The sequence below is a fragment of the Pelodiscus sinensis genome, chromosome 6 (genome assembly GCF_049634645.1).
Source record: "Pelodiscus sinensis isolate JC-2024 chromosome 6, ASM4963464v1, whole genome shotgun sequence".
In the NCBI taxonomy this organism is placed as follows: Eukaryota; Metazoa; Chordata; order Testudines; family Trionychidae; genus Pelodiscus; species Pelodiscus sinensis.
The window spans coordinates 57,054,110-57,070,944 of record NC_134716.1 but is presented as its reverse complement, the minus strand read 5'-3'; the positions used below and the strand labels follow the sequence as shown (position 1 = coordinate 57,070,944).

Here is a 16,835-nt window from a genome sequence, read left to right as displayed (position 1 = left end):
TTATGAGGTTGAAAATGCATTCTGCCATGGAGACTTGCTGATAGTAGCCAATTAACTTGAATGTATGGTTTGTATTCCACTTGAAAAATGCTGTAGGACAGCACAGTCCACAGACCTCTGACTGCTGGGCCATGGTGGCTCTGGGGGCTGTTACACCACTCCTGCTGCAGCTGTTGGGAAAGGCATGTCCTGCCCTGCCTCTCAGCCAACTAGCACCGGACAGGGGTGAGATCTCTTCTTGGATACAGAAGAGTGCTTTGCAGTGGGAGGGCTGCACAGAGTCTGGCACGACAGCCTTCAAGCAGCTGCGACTTGGGCAGCAGTGCTCAGCTGGGAGGTCGTGCAGGGCTTTGTAAGGGGGGCGAGGCAGGCACTGGGGACTCTGGGGACAGAGTTAGTGCAGGAGGGCTCTTGGGGTGGGGGGCTCTAAGAAGTGGGGGGCTGGCATTGGATGGCTCTGGGGGCAGGGCTAGTACTAGGGATCTCTATGGGTTAGGGTCTTCTAAGAGGCAGAGGGCTGGCACTGGGGCATCCAGGATGGGGAGCTGGCAGTGGGTACAGGGCTAGTAGTGGGGAGTTAGAGGGCAGGCCTGGCACTGGGGTCCTCTAGGTACAGGGCTAATATTGGGGACTGGGGGGGGTTGTGCACAGAGGGGCTTGGGAAACAGGAGGCTGGCACTGCGGAGCTCTGAGGGCAGGAGGTTGGGTGCAGGGGATTCTGGGGGTAAGTGACTGGTGCTGGGGGGTTCTGGGGGCCAGGGCTTTTGGCAGATGGATAACATTTTATTTGGACATTTGCATATTTATTATTTGCATAAAGATTATGCAGATATGCAAAGCCAATGTTGCCAGTCCCGCAGAAGTTTATGTATGGGTTTGCTAGTCCATGGTATAAAAAAGATTGGGACTCACTGCCGTAGGACACGGGATTGTATTGGTTTGAACAAGATGGCTGTACAGGTACAGCCCACTACATTGGAATACAAAACTCTCTGAATTTTACTATAATTATTTAAGGCAATGCTGTGTTCATACAGATCTTTTACAGGATTCTGAGGACATTAACATCGTTTAATAAGTAGTCCCTTTTCTATGGGAGACACATTATGAACAATAGAGTTTGTAAATTCTCCAGTGCACTGTTTAATCTATAAAAGGTTAAAATTTCAAATGCTTTTTCTAGAAAATAATTTATAGATTAAATACTCCTTTTTTCCTTTGGAAACAAAATAAAATTGAGCTGTTCTCTACACAGTTAAATCTAAAGCCCTTTCGAAGAGGAAGGAGACGGTCTCTTACCCTCATAGCACATACTGGATATTCCCCACATCAGCAAGATCCTCATGAAGTTCATCGGAACACTCCTTTGCATGCAAATGCACTCTGTCACTTTCATATTGCTGCCAGCATCAATCCAGCCACAGGTAATTATGAGCACTTGTGACTTAAGATATATGAATACAATGCAGTCATCTCTGTGTAGGTTGTGTGGTCTGGGTAACCTGTTTAACCTTAATTTGCTGCCCTTTGTTGATACATTCTGATGGACTTCATTTACCTGAGCATGGGACCTCTGCTTCATATAGTGTACATTGTGCTGATTTGAAGAGCAATTAATGAATATTCTGTTTTCTGCACATGGTTTAATGTGTGATTCTGTACCTAGTCATTGCACACTATTCAAATCTCACTCCTGAAAGCAGAATTATCTGTTCCTCTTGGCTTTCTTTGGTGCTAACTGCCACAGTATCGGAGTGCTTCACGACAATACTGTGAGGTAAGGGTATATTATCTCCATTTTACAGCTGAGGATCTGACTGAGATTAAATTTAAAAGTATCCTCTCAAGTTAGGTGCTCCATTTGAGGCTCCTAGGATTTGATTTTTTTCATAATACTTAGCATTTTATATGTTCGATACACTGCTTTGATGTCAGCTGTGAGTTGCCAGCATTTCTGCAAATCAGACCAAGTATCTCAAGCCAGTTCCCCAGAAAATGAGTAGCACAATGAACGGCCAGAGCAGATCCATCTTGTGTCCTGAAAAATGAAGGTGAGGCAGAACATTGGAATGTGACCAGTACAGTTCATAAGAGAAAAAACTGTTTTGTATTACAACATTAATGTTTTTAATAGTTTCTTGTGCATAGTATAGGGAGTGCACACTCATGCAGGCATTTTTATTATGAAACCACATAAGACTTAGTAATGATATGCACCTGTCTAACCCTCTTCACTCATAGATCTTAGTCGTTGAGAAAGGAGGGAAAGTATAATTATAAAGTATGCTGTGATTACAAATTAAGATGACTAGAAATTATAAAATGCAATTGGAGGACAGAAGGGAGGATTTGAAGGCTCCTTAGGAATGATTAGTAAACTAGTGCAAACTGCAAAGAACTCACAATCTGCATTGTAGCTAATACAAAATGAAAGTGAAAGAGACAATACTTAATTTGACAGACCTTTTTAATAAGGTGGAAAAGAGGGTGGTTTTCAATAATATTACTGAAAATTAATTAACTGTATACTAATAAGTTAGCCTGCACCTCACATTCTCATTCATGTTCAGTTTGGTACGTTCCTTTCTTTAAACTAATTTTAATTCTCCCTTCTAATTCATCTTAATGCCAGATTCATTTTAAGAGCTGGCTCTCTGATGCACAAAATAATCTCATTCTAGAAGAATTATTCTTCTGTCTGCTTCTACATTACTCTTTTCATGGATCTTATTCCCTGTGCACTCTCCTCATTTTCCTTCATGTTTGTTTGTTTCTTGATTTCCTTGTTGTACTTTTTGCATAGCTGCCTGCTTGAACAGTTTAAAGACAGTACCAATTTCAGACAGAAAAGAGCAAATTTGCACACAAGCGCTTTGACAGTATGTAGAATGTATAGTTGCTCCAGCACACTATACTGCTTTATAATTGGGAAGTGCTTTATATACTTGTAGGTATGGGGTTACTTGCAAGAAGAGCCTGCTGCTGCCAGGTACGCTTTTTGAGAATTTTCACCAGGTCACACATGGCTGCACACTTGCATTCTATATTTCAGATGGTACAAAATTGAATGCCCCTCTGAAACTTAAAAAAACAACAAATAGTCTAGCAGCACTTTAAAGGCTAACAAAACATGTAAATGGCATCATGAGCTTCCATGGGTACAACCCGCTTCTTCAGGTGACTGGTCATCTGGAGCTTTCGTGGGCACAACACACTTCTTCAGATGACCAGTCACCTGAAGAAGCGGGTTGTGCCCATGAAAGCTCATGATGCCATCTACATGTTGTTTGTCTTTAAAGTGCTGCTAGACTATTTGTTGTTTTTTAAGCTTTTACTGTTACAGACTAACTTCGCTACCCCTCTGAAGCCTCTGAAACTTGTTAGTATAATTTACTTGGGTTTGTTGCATGTGTAATAGTAGTGCCTTAGTAGATTGGGTAAACTAATGATATTGGTAAATATCTGTGAGATCTCTACATTACAAAACACAATGTACACAGTGGGCTAAAACCACCTGAGATCTATAGTAATTTCTCCTGGTCTAAACTGTAGCACTGAGGGCTCTTAACAGAAAAATCTGCCCAGAGGAGATGGTTGTAGCAATACAAGACTACAAGCTGGCTTGCAGCCAAGTAGCATAACCCCAAAGTTGGTTGACGTTGGCTAACTAGAGGTTTTGTTTAGGTTCTGGTCTCTAGTGGCAGAAACTCCCTCAAAAGAGCATGTGACAATAGAACTACAGTACTTGTTTTTCCTTCCTTGAATCCCTAAGGGTGAAGCAGGGTTAGATTTGCAGATGGCTGTATAACCCTTTTTCACTGGTAGAGAGAAAAATGCTTTATCAGTACCTCTTACTCTTCTGAAAATCATGTTAACTTCTTTGTTGCAGACATTCCTCTACTCCCTTCTATCACATCTCTGAGTCTCAGTGAGAATGAAGAAAAAAGTGGGCCATTTGTAGTGCATTGGCTGAACAATAAAGAATTGCATTTTACCCTGTCCATGGAAGTATTTTTGCAACAACTTAAAAAGAGCTTTGAGCCGCATTCTTCAGAGACCAGCACTGAAGAGTCAAACCAGTTGGATGGCAAATCAGATGAAGGTACAATGTGTATCATACAAACATTATATTCTTTACAATGTGCTGTCATTTTGTTAGGTAAACCACATGTTTAAATTAGTTAACATTTCTTCTTGAGGTTTTGCATAGCTAAAGTTAATGCCAATTATGTCCTCTTAAATCCTTGCACTGCTAATCTGAATGCTTTTGTATAGGATTACAGTATTTTAATATGTAGGTGTTGGAGTATATGGTTAGTGAATTCAGAGAATTCTTCCATGCTAGTAAATACGATTTGTGAACCATTAATTCTTTGAGTAGTGTCCCTGTGGGTGCTCCACTGTAGGTGTATGTGCGCCCTGTGCCTCTAATCGGAGTTTTTCGGTAGCAGCGTCTGTTGAGCCTGCTCATGTGCTCTCCCTCCCTTGTGATGTGCCTCGAGGCTATCTTCTTTTCCTTCTCTTCCTTCTCAATTGCCTTTGGCCTCACACAGAGAGCAGTTGTCCCTTCTTTAGCTGTATCGTTAGTATAATTAGTAGCTGTTTTGGTTTGTTCTCCCTAATAATGTTTTCTTCTCAGTAACTCCTTTGCGATTAAAAAAGGAAAATAACTTTGTTTCTTATCCTTTCTGGGAGCATCTCACCCTATTTATTTCCCCCCGCCCCCAGTGTAAGAAAATAAACAAAAAGGGGAGTAAAGACAATTTGCTCCTGACAATTTTGATCTGATAATCTGATCCTTCCCCATCTAAAATGGGATATCAGTATTTCCCACCTCAGCAGGTATTTAGTCAAGAAAAATTAATAGTTGGTTTCCCAAAGTCTGAGTGAGGGATTGTTTTCTAGGAGTGGTTGTAGATTGTTCATGATACATTGAAGCGGTTGTAGCTGGGAGCCGTAGGTGATGACTAGTGGTGTTTTGTTATTTTACCTTGTTGGCCCTGAAGCAGGTGATGTCTAGCTTCGTCAATCTTCACATCCCCAGGTGGATATTTAAGTTTTAAGAATGCTTAATAAAGATTCTGTAGGTGTGTGTCTCAGGTATTGCAACAGATAGCTTTACTGTAAACTGGGGTGGGGAGACTTTAGGGTCAGGGGCTGCTGAGCTGACTCAGAAAAAATCAGTCAGGGAGTGCGCACAAGTGAGGAGGAAAAAAAGGAGAAAAAAAACCCTTCCCCATGAGGTGGCCCCCAACAGAGAGAGAGAAAGATGCTCTCCACATTCCCCTTGCACACCAGAGTCTAGGGTGGCCTAGGCTAGTAGATTTTGTGAGCTCCAGCTCCACAGGGCAAGGTGTGTGGGGGGGGAGGGGGTTAGAGCACTAGCGCAGGTTTCCCAATGTTGGGGAGCCCCGAGCCTCGGGGTCCAGATCCAGGCAAGCCAGAGACCACAACCAGTCTAGTCGACTATCGGATAAGCATGAATGACTAGTCAACTGTATCTGATACGCAAATGCTTATCAGATAGTTGACACACTAGTTGCTTCCCCTTTGCTGCGTCTGTCAGCAAGAGGCAGTAAGGGGGTGCGGAAGAGGAGGGAGTGCTTCAAAGTGGCAGTGCTATGTGGAGCCTGGGCCAGACCATGGGCTCCATGCGGTGCTGAGCTTTGAAACACTGCATACAGCCTGGGGCTAGCTGCATGCAGTGTTGAAAAGTGGCAGTGCTGTGTGGAGCCTGGGTCAGCTGGGGACTCCCCTGCTAACCCTAGGCTACATGCAGTGCTACCACTTGGAAATGCCACAGGAACACTGGGCCAGTGGGGGACTCGAGCAGTTCCCTGCTGGCCCCACGCTCCCTTGAGTGCATTTACCTTTGAAGTGTAGCAAACAGCAGTCAGAGGCGCCCTTCTCAATTAATCTAATAGTGCAAATTGCATCAGCTCTTCCATTAGGCAGTTAATCTTAATGTAAGTTACCTAATCTTGCCCCTAGGCGTTTGATAACTCACCCCTACTGTAAGCAATAGATCATGTAATATGTCCTGGATGGAAGCCAGGGGCATGTAGATAACAATAGCAGTCAGTAGGTTTCTGGTATAGGGTGATGATGATGTGACCATCATGTTTTTATTATTGTAGCATCCAGGAAGTGAATCTCTTGTGTGGATTGTTCTAGGCTGAGGTTGATAGTGAGGTAGAAACTGAAGAATTCCTCCAGGATTTCAACAAGGCCCTCCTTCCCATGGATCTATAGTGTCATCAATTTAGCATAAGTAGAGGAAGGGTCAGGGGGTAAGGATCTGAGGAAACATTGTTCCGGATCAGCTATAAAAATTTTAGCATATTGTGGAGCTATGTGGGTATCCATAGCAGTACCACTGACTTGAAGGTTAAATTGTCCCCAAATCAGAAATGCGTGTGCTGAGGCATCCTTGGGAATACTGTTCCTGACAGCTTGTAGTCTATACTCTGGTGGAATATTGATATAGAGATCTTCTACATCCATGGTGCCAGGAAGCTGTTTTCAAGAAGGTTTCTGATGCTCTGTAGTTTCTTCAAGCAGTCAGTGGTGTCTTAAAGTTAGCTAGGAGAGCTAGTAACATAGGATCTGAGGAGAGAGTCCACAAAGCCAGATAACCCTGCTGAATAGGTGCCAAAGACAGAGATGGTGGGGTGTCCAGAACTTCCAGGTTTATGGATTTTGGGTAGCAAATTGAATGATCCTGGTAAGTGATCTAAGAGTGTGTCTCTGTAGATTTGTTTCTGTACTATTGCAGGTTGTTTTGATATTCCTCAGTGGGATCAGAGGAAAAGGGGCCTGTAGAATGTAGTATTGGAGAGTTGCTTGGTCGCTTCCTGTTGGTAATATGACCTTCTATTGGCTGGATAACCGTAGTCAGAGAGTTGTTGTTAATGGTTCTAAATCCTGCTGGAAAGGGATAACAAGTGGAGTTCTTCAAGGGTCTGTTTTGGGACCTGTACTGTTCAATATCTTCATCAATGATGTAGATATTGGGATAGAGAGTACGCTTATTAAGTTTGCAGATGATACCAAACTGGGTGGGGTTGCAACTTCTTTGGAGGATAGGGACATAATTCAAAATGACCTTAGCAAGTTAGAGAAATGGTCAGAGGTAAACAGGATGAGGTTTAATAAAGAGAAATGCAAAGTGCTCCACTTAGGAAGGAACAATCAGTTCCATACATACAAGATGGGAAGCGACTGTCTAGGAAGGAGCATGGCGGAAAGGGATCTAGGGGTCATAGTGGACCACAAGTTGAATATGAGCCAACAGTGTGATGCTGTTGCAAAAAAAGCAAATATGATTCTAGGTTGTATCAACAGGTGTGTTGTAAGCAAAACTCGTGAAGTCATTCTGCCGCTCTACTCTGCACTAGTTAGGCCTCAGCTGGAGTACTGTGTCCAGTTCTGGGCGCCACATTTCAAGAAAGATGTGGAGAAATTGGAAAGGGTACAGAGAAGAGCGACAAGAATGATTAAAGGTTTAGAGAACATGACCTATGAAGCCAGGCTTCATGAACTGGGCTTGTTCTTGGAAAAAAGAAGATTAAGGGGGGACATGATAGCGGTTTTCAAATATCTAAAAGGGTGTCACAAGGAGGAAGGAGAAAATTTGTTCCTCTTGGTTTCTGAGGACAGGACAAGGAGTAATGGGCTTAAAGTGCAGCAGGGGAGGTTTAGATTGGACATTAGGAAAAAATTCCTAACTGTCAGGGTGGTCAAATATTGGAATAAATTGCCAAGGGAGGTGGTGGACTCTCCCTCTCTGGAGATATTTAAGAACAGGTTAGATAGACATCTGTCAGGGATGGTGTAGACGGAGCTTGATCCTGCCTTGAGGGTGGGGGGCTGGACTCGATGACCTCTCGAGGTCCCTTCCAGTCCTATTATTCTATGATTCTATGATACTCATGATGACAACAGCACCTCCATTATAATCCAAGAGGCTGACAATGTCAGAGTTGTTTTCAGATTGTGGATAGCACTATGTTCTTCACAGCTGAGGTAATGGGACATGTAATTTAGGGATGTCAACGTATAGTCGACTATACGGTTAACTAATAAGCTTAGGCCTATCAGTTAAGCTTGTCAAGTGCATGCACCCCACCCCCCTTGCTGCCTCTGTGTCACAGGAAGCAAGTGATGGGGGAAGCAGGAGCCAGTGCTGGGCAGAGCTGGCTTTTAAAACAGTCTCCCCCCTGCCCCAGCCCTGGCTTTACAGTGCACTCTTCCCCTTCCCTCCCGCTATTTTGAAGCAGTCTCTGTCTGAGGCAGATGCAAGCTCCCCGCGGACAGGGCCTGTTACCAGAGACCAGCCTTTGTCTGTGGCGGGCCTAGGCTTGCTGCACACAGGGACTGCTCTGGGAGGCAGAGCAGCCTTTGACTGCAGGGAGCTTGGACCCCCTGCAGACAGAGGCTGCTGCCTCTTTATCAGTAGCAGCAGCATGGGACAGCTGGTCTGTGTGGGGAGTTTCTTTTTAAACTGGCTCCTGCCTGGCACCTCGCACCACTGCGTCTAATGTAGAGGCAGCAGGGTGGGATGCCGGGGGGCTACCGGGAAGTGGGGCCAGAGCAAACTGGCTGCTGGCCCTACCCCCAGGGACTATAGAATAGTCAAGTCACTGATAAGAATTTATGCGATTGCTTGTCTATTCAGTTACTTGATATCTAGCATCCCTAATGTGATGATGTTTGTTCTCAAACAGAAGTCCTGTCATTTTGATTGACAGGAGCAGTCAACATAGAATTCTTTTTCTTGTCTTATCCTACCTTAAACCAAAGTTGCGGTTTGCTTGTGCCACAGAATGGGAAGTGCCAGGCATGAGACTATTTCCTGAGACATGGAAAGGGGGGGGGGGCAGAGAGCAGGAAGGCAAAGAGGAGAGTCACAGAGATGGGTCTTCTGGGGGAGGCAGCCCTCCCTGGACACTGCCCTCCTCCACCCCCCACCAACATCCTGCAGGCCATGGGGTGTCTCTGTAAGAGGGCAGTCCCTGAATCCTTGCTCCCTCCCCAATAGTCTACAGGCCGGGGGGGGACACTAGAAGTGGCAGCAGCCAATTAATTTTAATAAGCTGTGGTATAACCAGGGCTCAACAAATAATATAATCTACTTGCCCGTGGCGAGTAGATTGCAACTCGGAAGAGCCAGGTTTGGGCGATCTGTGCAAGCACAGAACAATCTGCGCATGTGCAGATTACCGGACAGCGCGGCTGGTAAGCCTTGGGTATAACCATGTAACCACTGAAATATTCAGAAGTTACACATTTATTTAAACAAACTCCTTTTAACATCCCTGGTTATTATAGTACATACTCAATTCTCCCAGATACTAAACCTGGTAAATTAAGGAGGCAATGTTTCCTTTTGAGCTCTTGCAGTACTACCTAAAATCTTTTAAAGTTACCATTTACTAATCTACCTTGATGTCAGTAAGGCATTCAATACAGTTCCACATAGGAAATTATAAATTTAGATTGGAGAAAAATGGGAGAAACATGAGCATTGAAAGGTAGCTAAAGAGTTGTTTAAAATGGAGACACGGGCAATGATTATAATGAAAGTTGAACTGTCACGCCATAGGAAGGTAATTGTGCAGTTCTTCAGGGGTCGGTCTTGGGCCCAGTCTTATTTAACATTTTTATTACTGATATTGGGGCAAAAAGTGGGAGTGTATTAATATTTACTGAGGTCACAAAGCTGACGTGTTGCCAGTATAGAGGACAAAAATATCATACAAAACATTTAGACAGTCTTCTATTACTGGAGTAATAGAAATGGGATGAAATTTAATAGTGCAAATTCACGTATTTAGGGACAAACAACAAGATTTTTTGTTATAAATAGGGCATTCATTAGTTGGGAGTGAAAGAGGAGCACAAAGACCTGGGTGTATTGGTTGATGACAGGATGACTACGAGCCACCAACATGATGTAGCCATGAAAACTGCTAATGTAGTCCTAGGATGCATCAGACAAGGTATTTCTAGTAGAGACAGGAAAGTGCTAGTATCATTGTACAAGACACTTGTGAGATCTTATGTGGAACATGATGGGCAGTTCTAGTCTCCCATATTTAAGTAATATTAATTCAAACTAGAACAAGTGAAAAGCAGGATTACTTAAGTGACCCGAGGAATGGAATACTTACCTCATGAGAGGAGACTCAAAGAGCTTGGGATGTTGAGCGTAGCCAAAAGAGGGCTGCAGTGAGATGTTCTCAAAGGAGATATTTAACATAACGGTTGGTGTCGGCACAAGAATTAATAGATTTAAACTGGCAGCATGTTTAAGCTTGAAATGTTTAGGCTTCAAAGTAGGAATAAGAGATCCTCCGGAAAAGGGCTTTTTTCCGGAGGATCGGGGCCAGTGTAGACGTTCTTTTCCGGCTTTTCTAAAAGCCGGAAAAAAGCGGCGGACATTTTTATTTATATGCCGCAGGGGATATTTAAATCCCCTGCGGATTTCCCTATTAGGACCTGTGAAATGAACATGCCCCTTTCGGAAAAGGGGCCAGTGTAGACGAGCCCTAGGTGTTTAGCTGGTGAGTCTTGCCCACATGCTAAAGGTCTAACTGATTTGCATATTAGGGGTTGGGAAGGAATTTTTCCCTAGATCAGATTGGCAGATATGGGGAGGGGGGGTGAAGGGGAATCCTAGAATACAAGTACTGGAAGGGACCTCGAGAAGTCACTGAGTCCAGTCCCCTGCCCTCATGGCAGGACCAAATACTGTCTAAGCCATCCCTGATGGACATTTATTTAACCTACTCTTAAATATCTCCAGAGATGGAGATTCCACAACCTCCCTGGGCAACTTATTCCAGTGTTTGACTACCCTGACAGTTAGGAACTTTTTCCCAATTTCCAACCTAAACCTCCCTTGCTGCATTTTAAGCCCATTGCTATCATGTCCTCCTTCAATGTTCTCTTTTCTAAACTAAACAAACCCAATTCTTTCAGCCTTCCATCACAGGTCATGTTCTTTAGATCTTTAATCATTCTTGTTGCTCTTCTCTGGATCCTCTCCAATTTCTCCACATCCTCCTTGAAATGCGGTGCCCAGAACTGGACACAATACTCCAACTGAGGCCTAACTAGCGCAGAGTAGAGCAGAAGAATGACTTCTTGTGTCTTGCTCACAACACACCTGTTAATGCATCCCAGAATCATGTTTGCTTTTTTTGCAACAGCATCACACTGCTGACTCATATTCAGCTTGTGGTCCTCTAGAACCCCTAGATCCCTTTCTGCCGTGCTCCTTCCTAGACAGTCGCTTCCCATTTTGTATGTGTGAAACTGATTGTTCCTTCCTAAGTGGAGCCCTTTGCATTTGTCTTTATTAAATTTCATCCTGTTTACCTCAGACCATTTCTCCAATTTGTCCAGATCATTTTGAATTATGACCCTATCCTCCAGAGCAGTTGCAACACCTCCCAGCTTGGTATCATCTGCAAACTTAATAAGCGTACTATCTATGCCAATATCTAAATCATTGATTAAGATATTGAACAGAGCCAGTCCCAAAACAGACCCCTGCGGAACCCCACTTGTTATACCTTTCCAGCAGGATTGTGAACCATTACTAACTACTCTCTGAGTACGGTTATCCAACCAGTTATGCACCCACCTTATAGTAGCCCCATCTAAGTTGTATTTGCCTAGTTTATTGATAAGAATATCATGTGAGACAGTATCAAATGCCTTACTAAAGTCTTAGGTATTCCACAACCACTGCTTCTCCCTTATTCACAAGACTTATCCTATCAAAGAAAGCTATCCGATTGGTTTGACATGATTTGTTCTTTACAAATCCATGCTGGCTGTTCCCTATCACCTTGCCACCTTCCAAGTGTTTACAGATGATTTCCTTAATTACTTGCTCCATTATCTTCTCTGGCACAGAAGTTAAACTAACTGGTCTGTAGTTTTCTGGTTTGGTCTTATTTCCCTTTTTATAAATGGGCAGTATATTTGCCCTTTTCCAGTCTTCTGGAATCTCTCCTGTCTCCCATGATTTTCCAAAGATGATAGCTAGAAGAAGAGTGAGTTTTGTCACCTTTTGCAGCATGGGGTCTGGGTCACTTTCAGATTTAAACTAGTGTAAATGGTGAATTAGCTGTAATTTGAAGCTTTTAAACCATGATCTGAGGACTTGAGTAGTTCTACCAGAAGTTAGGGTTTTACCATGAAAGTGAGGTTCTGTGATCTGCAATGTGCAGGAGGTCAGATTAGATGATCACGATGGTCCTTTTTTACCTTAATGTTTGAGTCTCTGAGGTTTATACAGTCGGATCTCTCTCTCTCTTCTAATCTTTCTTCCTTTAATAATGGTCAGTAATACTCAGTTCCCCTTTTTAGGAGAGTAGTTTATGCCAGCACCTTAAGTAAGAGTGACACACAGTAATATGATAAGATTTACTTAGAATTTGGGATGGAAAATCATTAGTTTTGCCTTTATATCTGGTTTATGTGTGTGTGCTTTCAATTTAACATATTACTAAGATGTGTGTAAGAAAATGTTAATGGGGGCCATTCACATCCAGTAACATGAGGAAAAATATTGCTTCACAAAAATAAAAGGAGCGACTCTTCACCTTGAGTGTTCTTTGAAGTAGAGTGCAGTTTAGGGATTCATGTGATATCTCTAGTTAGTATGTCACACTGCCTGTGGGCTTATTTTGACTACTTAGTGTCAGGTTGTCATAGCCTGATGTGATCTTGAGTTCCTCTTTTCTTAGAACCAATCACATCGAAGTTAGCATACTTCCATGGTATTCTGGTGGCACAAAAGTAACACCACCTTCCACCTTGATTTTTAAGGTTGCAAACTAATCTACCCCCTAAATCAGTCTCTGTTCCAGATGACTGGAGAACACCTAATATGCCAGTTTTTAAAAAGCTCCAGAGACCATCCTGACATTTACAGGCTAGTAGGCCCAGCTTTGGCGAAGAACAGAACTATCAAACACACAAACAACTCTTCTTTAATATACCATGTTTAACATGGCTTTTGTAAAGGGATATCATGCCTCATCAATCCGTTAACATTTTTTAGGGTATCAGACATCTGGACAAGAGCAGTCAATGCATAGGAGTTCTTGGACTTTCCAAATGCAAAGAATCCATACTAAAGACCCTTAAGGAAACTAAGCACTTGTGATAAGAAAGAAGATCTTTGCATGGATCAGTAACTGATTAAAAGGCCGGAAACAAAGGGTCGGAATAAACGTTCAGCTTCCACCGAAGAGAGACTTAAATTGTGGGGTTCTCCAAGAATTTTACTAGGACCACTGCTTTTCAACCTCTTCACAAATGATCTGGAAAAAAGTGATATACAGTGAGGGGGGCAAAGTTTGGAGACAGTGCAAAATTACTCTAAGTGAAGTTCATAGTTGATGGTGAAAAGGTAGAGACCTCAAAACTGAGACAGGGCAAGAAAATGATGCATGAAATTCAGTATTCATAACGGAACAATAATGCATATTGGAAAACATCCCATCTATACAGACACAATGATGGGTTCTAAATTACCTGTTGCCCACTAAAGAGAGATCTCTTGGCATCATTGTAGGTAGTTTTCTGAAGCCATCCGCTCAATGTGCAGTGGCCATCAAACATGCTAAAAATGATGGGAACCATTGAAAGAGATAAATAAGAAGACTGAAAACATAATCCCCTATGTAAATCAGTGATATGTCCACACCTGGAATACCCCATTCAATTTTGGTCGCCACATCTTATAAAAAATTATAGTAGAACTGGAAAAAGTACAGAGAAGGTCAACAAAAATGATGGGGGAAACAACTTCCATATGAGGAGATACTATAGACTTTGGACTAGTGTTCCTTAATCTAAACAGAGTACTTGAGCAGCCACCCAAGAGGTATTTAAATGCCACCCAGCTGGCAGCATATGTTTCTACTGGTGGTGTACATCTGTGCATGCTTTGGTGCACAGAAATGTTATTCCCCATATGGATGGAAAAATTGAAGGAAAGAAACATTGCTGCAGAGTGTTCAGTGAAGAAGATATGAATGAGAGGGAGGGATATGATAGAGGTCTATACGATAATGAATTATTTGGAAAAATTGAATAAGGAAGTGTTACTTAGCCTTTCCTAAAACGCGGGAATCAGGAGTCATCCTATGAAATTGATAGGAAGCACGATCAAAACCAATAAAAAGTAGCATTTCACACAATGCACAGTCCACTTGTAGAGCTCCTTGCCTAGGGCGGCGTGAAACCCAGGAGTATGAATGGCTTCAAAAAGAACTAGATAAGTTCACGGAGGATAAGTCCATCAATGACTATTTGTCAACATGGTTATGGATGCCACTCCATCTCTGGGTGTCCCTAAACCTCTGATTATGAAGAAGTTAGAACAGGACAACTAGATGTACCCACTGTCATTCTCTCTGAAGCATCTGGCTCCAACTATTATCAAAAGCTATACTCCCAGGCCAGATGAACCATTACTATGACACAATCTGGCTGTCCTTATATTCTTAATTCTGGTTTGCAGTACCCAATGACAATTCCCCCAAAGACTTCCAAGCAGATCAGTGCATCACTGGTCCTGCATCCTGATTAACATAATTCAATCCTGGTCCAGGGTAGGCAAGTGTAATCAATAGTGGAAGTACATTAGTGCCCTGATTTTTCCTTCCCACCCCCAATTGTTCTGGGGATAATAGCTGGTGGTGTAGTGGCTTTGGGTTCTTTAAGGCCATTACACATTAAAAGATATAATTTATGGCATGATAACCACACCTTTCTTAAAATGCACTTAGGGGGTACCCTTGTATCTCTCCGAGTGGATGGCTATTTTTGTTTTACTGTCAAGGAATTGAGGAGCTAGAGTGTTGAGTGTGCTGCTCTATCACACTGTTTTGAAGGGATCATCTGTAGTGGGGAGAGAGTAGTTCAGGCTTTGTGCTTTCTGCTGATACTGCCAGTTACTGTCATCTAATGGCAAATGTGTATGGTTTTCTGCCATAAACACCTGCTGGCTACAAATATGGCTGTGATAAGTGAAATGTGGTCTAATGTGTGAAGTGGTCAGCACTGACTCTTGTGACTGAATCCATCTGTGAAGATCGAGTTCATGTAGGTGTTTCTGAAAGTGTAGATTTAAATGGCTAGTGATGTATGAAGTCATTTGGAAGGAATTAGATGCATTTATTCATGAACTCCTCTGAACTTTCAGATTCTGGGTTTTAAAAAAAATTTCATTTCTGTACTTACATGAATAAGCTAATACAACTTGATTGTTAAATTTTATCGCTGGGTTACAATCAATTTAATTCTATTTAGTATAATTAGCAATTGATGCTTAATTTTACCTTTTTTTCGTAGGAATTTAAGAAGGTATTGTAAAATAACGTCACATACATAATATAACTTGCTATACTTCTCTGTCCAGATACAGGAATGTATTCAGTTATGTAGCATTGATTTAATTTAGAGATTAAATCATTACCCTTTCAATTTGTTTAAATCCAAGATTGTAAGAATAGTTTAGAAGACACTTAAGTGTTGAATAACCTAGCAGTGTTGCCTCTGAGATTTTAACTTCAAAATGTAGCTTTCATACATGGATTTCTTTACTTCATATTTGTTTCCTTCTGCCAGAAGCTGATGATAATGGAGAAGATCAAAAAGGAAATCAAGAAAAGAAAGAACAGGGTAGTGAGAAAAATATTCCAAACTCTGGCTTGGTGCCTTTATCTTCTGCTGTTATTGATCATGAGATTGAAATACTATTGTCTGAGTGGAGCAAAAATGCAGACATGTTGTTCAGTATTCATCCCATGGATGGTTCCTTACTGGTATGGCATGTGGACTGGCTAGATGAATATCAGCCTGGTATGTTTCGTCAGGTGCAGGTACTAAGACTTTTCTGGATTCAAATATATATTTATTAGCCAATTAAAAGTGCATTAATGTTCTTTATTCTAATACATATTATTTTCCCCCTTTAACACTAGGTGTCTTTTGTTTCAAGAATTCCAGTAGCATTTCCAACTGGTGATGCGAATTCTCTTTGCAGAAGTATAGTGATGTATGCCTGCACCAAGAATGTTGACCTCGCTATTCAACAAGGCAAACAGAAGCCCATTGGCCTGACACGTTCATCATCTATGCTTATCTGTGCTGGCCACAGTAAATCAACTAACAGTTTAAAATTAAGTATTTTCACCCCCAATGTTATGATGATATCAAAACATGCAGATGGGTCTTTAAATCAGTGGCTAGTTAGTTTTGCAGAGGAGTCTGCTTTTTCGACTGTGCTCAGTATTTCACATAAATCTCGATATTGTGGTCACCGTTTTCATCTTAATGATCTGGCTTGTCATTCAGTGTTACCTTTGCTGCTGACAACTTCTCATCATAATGCTTTAAGTTCACCAGATGATGACAGTACAAAACAGAATGACGCTTCAACTACTGGAGAGTCGTCTTTAAGATCTCAGAATAGAGATACTACAAGTGTAACATCCCAGGATCCCAATGCAGTTTATAGCGAGCTTATTCTTTGGCGAGTTGACCCAGTTGGGCCATTATCCTTTTCTGGAGGAGTTTCTGAACTTGCACGAATTAATTCTCTCCATGTTTCGGCTTTTTCTAATGTGGCATGGCTGCCTACACTTATACCCAGTTACTGTCTCGGTAAGTTTTCTGAGTTAATTAGAATATTAAAAATATCAAAAACAATTCTAGTCATATAAAGAATCTAGGTATGTTGAATGATGAAACTTGTAATGTGAGTTTCTGAAGTATGGGTTTTCTGAAAGATAACCTAAACTAAAATG

General features: G+C 42.0%; 1 protein-coding gene across 6 annotated transcripts in view; it reads left to right on the top strand.

Annotated features, from left to right (window-relative positions):
• Positions 1 to 16,835, top strand: part of DMXL1 (Dmx like 1) — a 136,172-nt gene that overhangs the window by 46,398 nt on the left and 72,939 nt on the right. For all 6 annotated transcript variants that reach the window (XM_006134494.3, XM_006134492.4, XM_075931962.1 and 3 more), the window contains 4 exons: positions 1,256 to 1,424; positions 3,890 to 4,102; positions 15,655 to 15,908; positions 16,011 to 16,692. In XM_006134494.3, the coding sequence (XP_006134556.1) occupies positions 1,256 to 1,424; positions 3,890 to 4,102; positions 15,655 to 15,908; positions 16,011 to 16,692 (1,318 nt within the window). The remainder of the gene's footprint in view (positions 1 to 1,255; positions 1,425 to 3,889; positions 4,103 to 15,654; positions 15,909 to 16,010; positions 16,693 to 16,835) is intronic.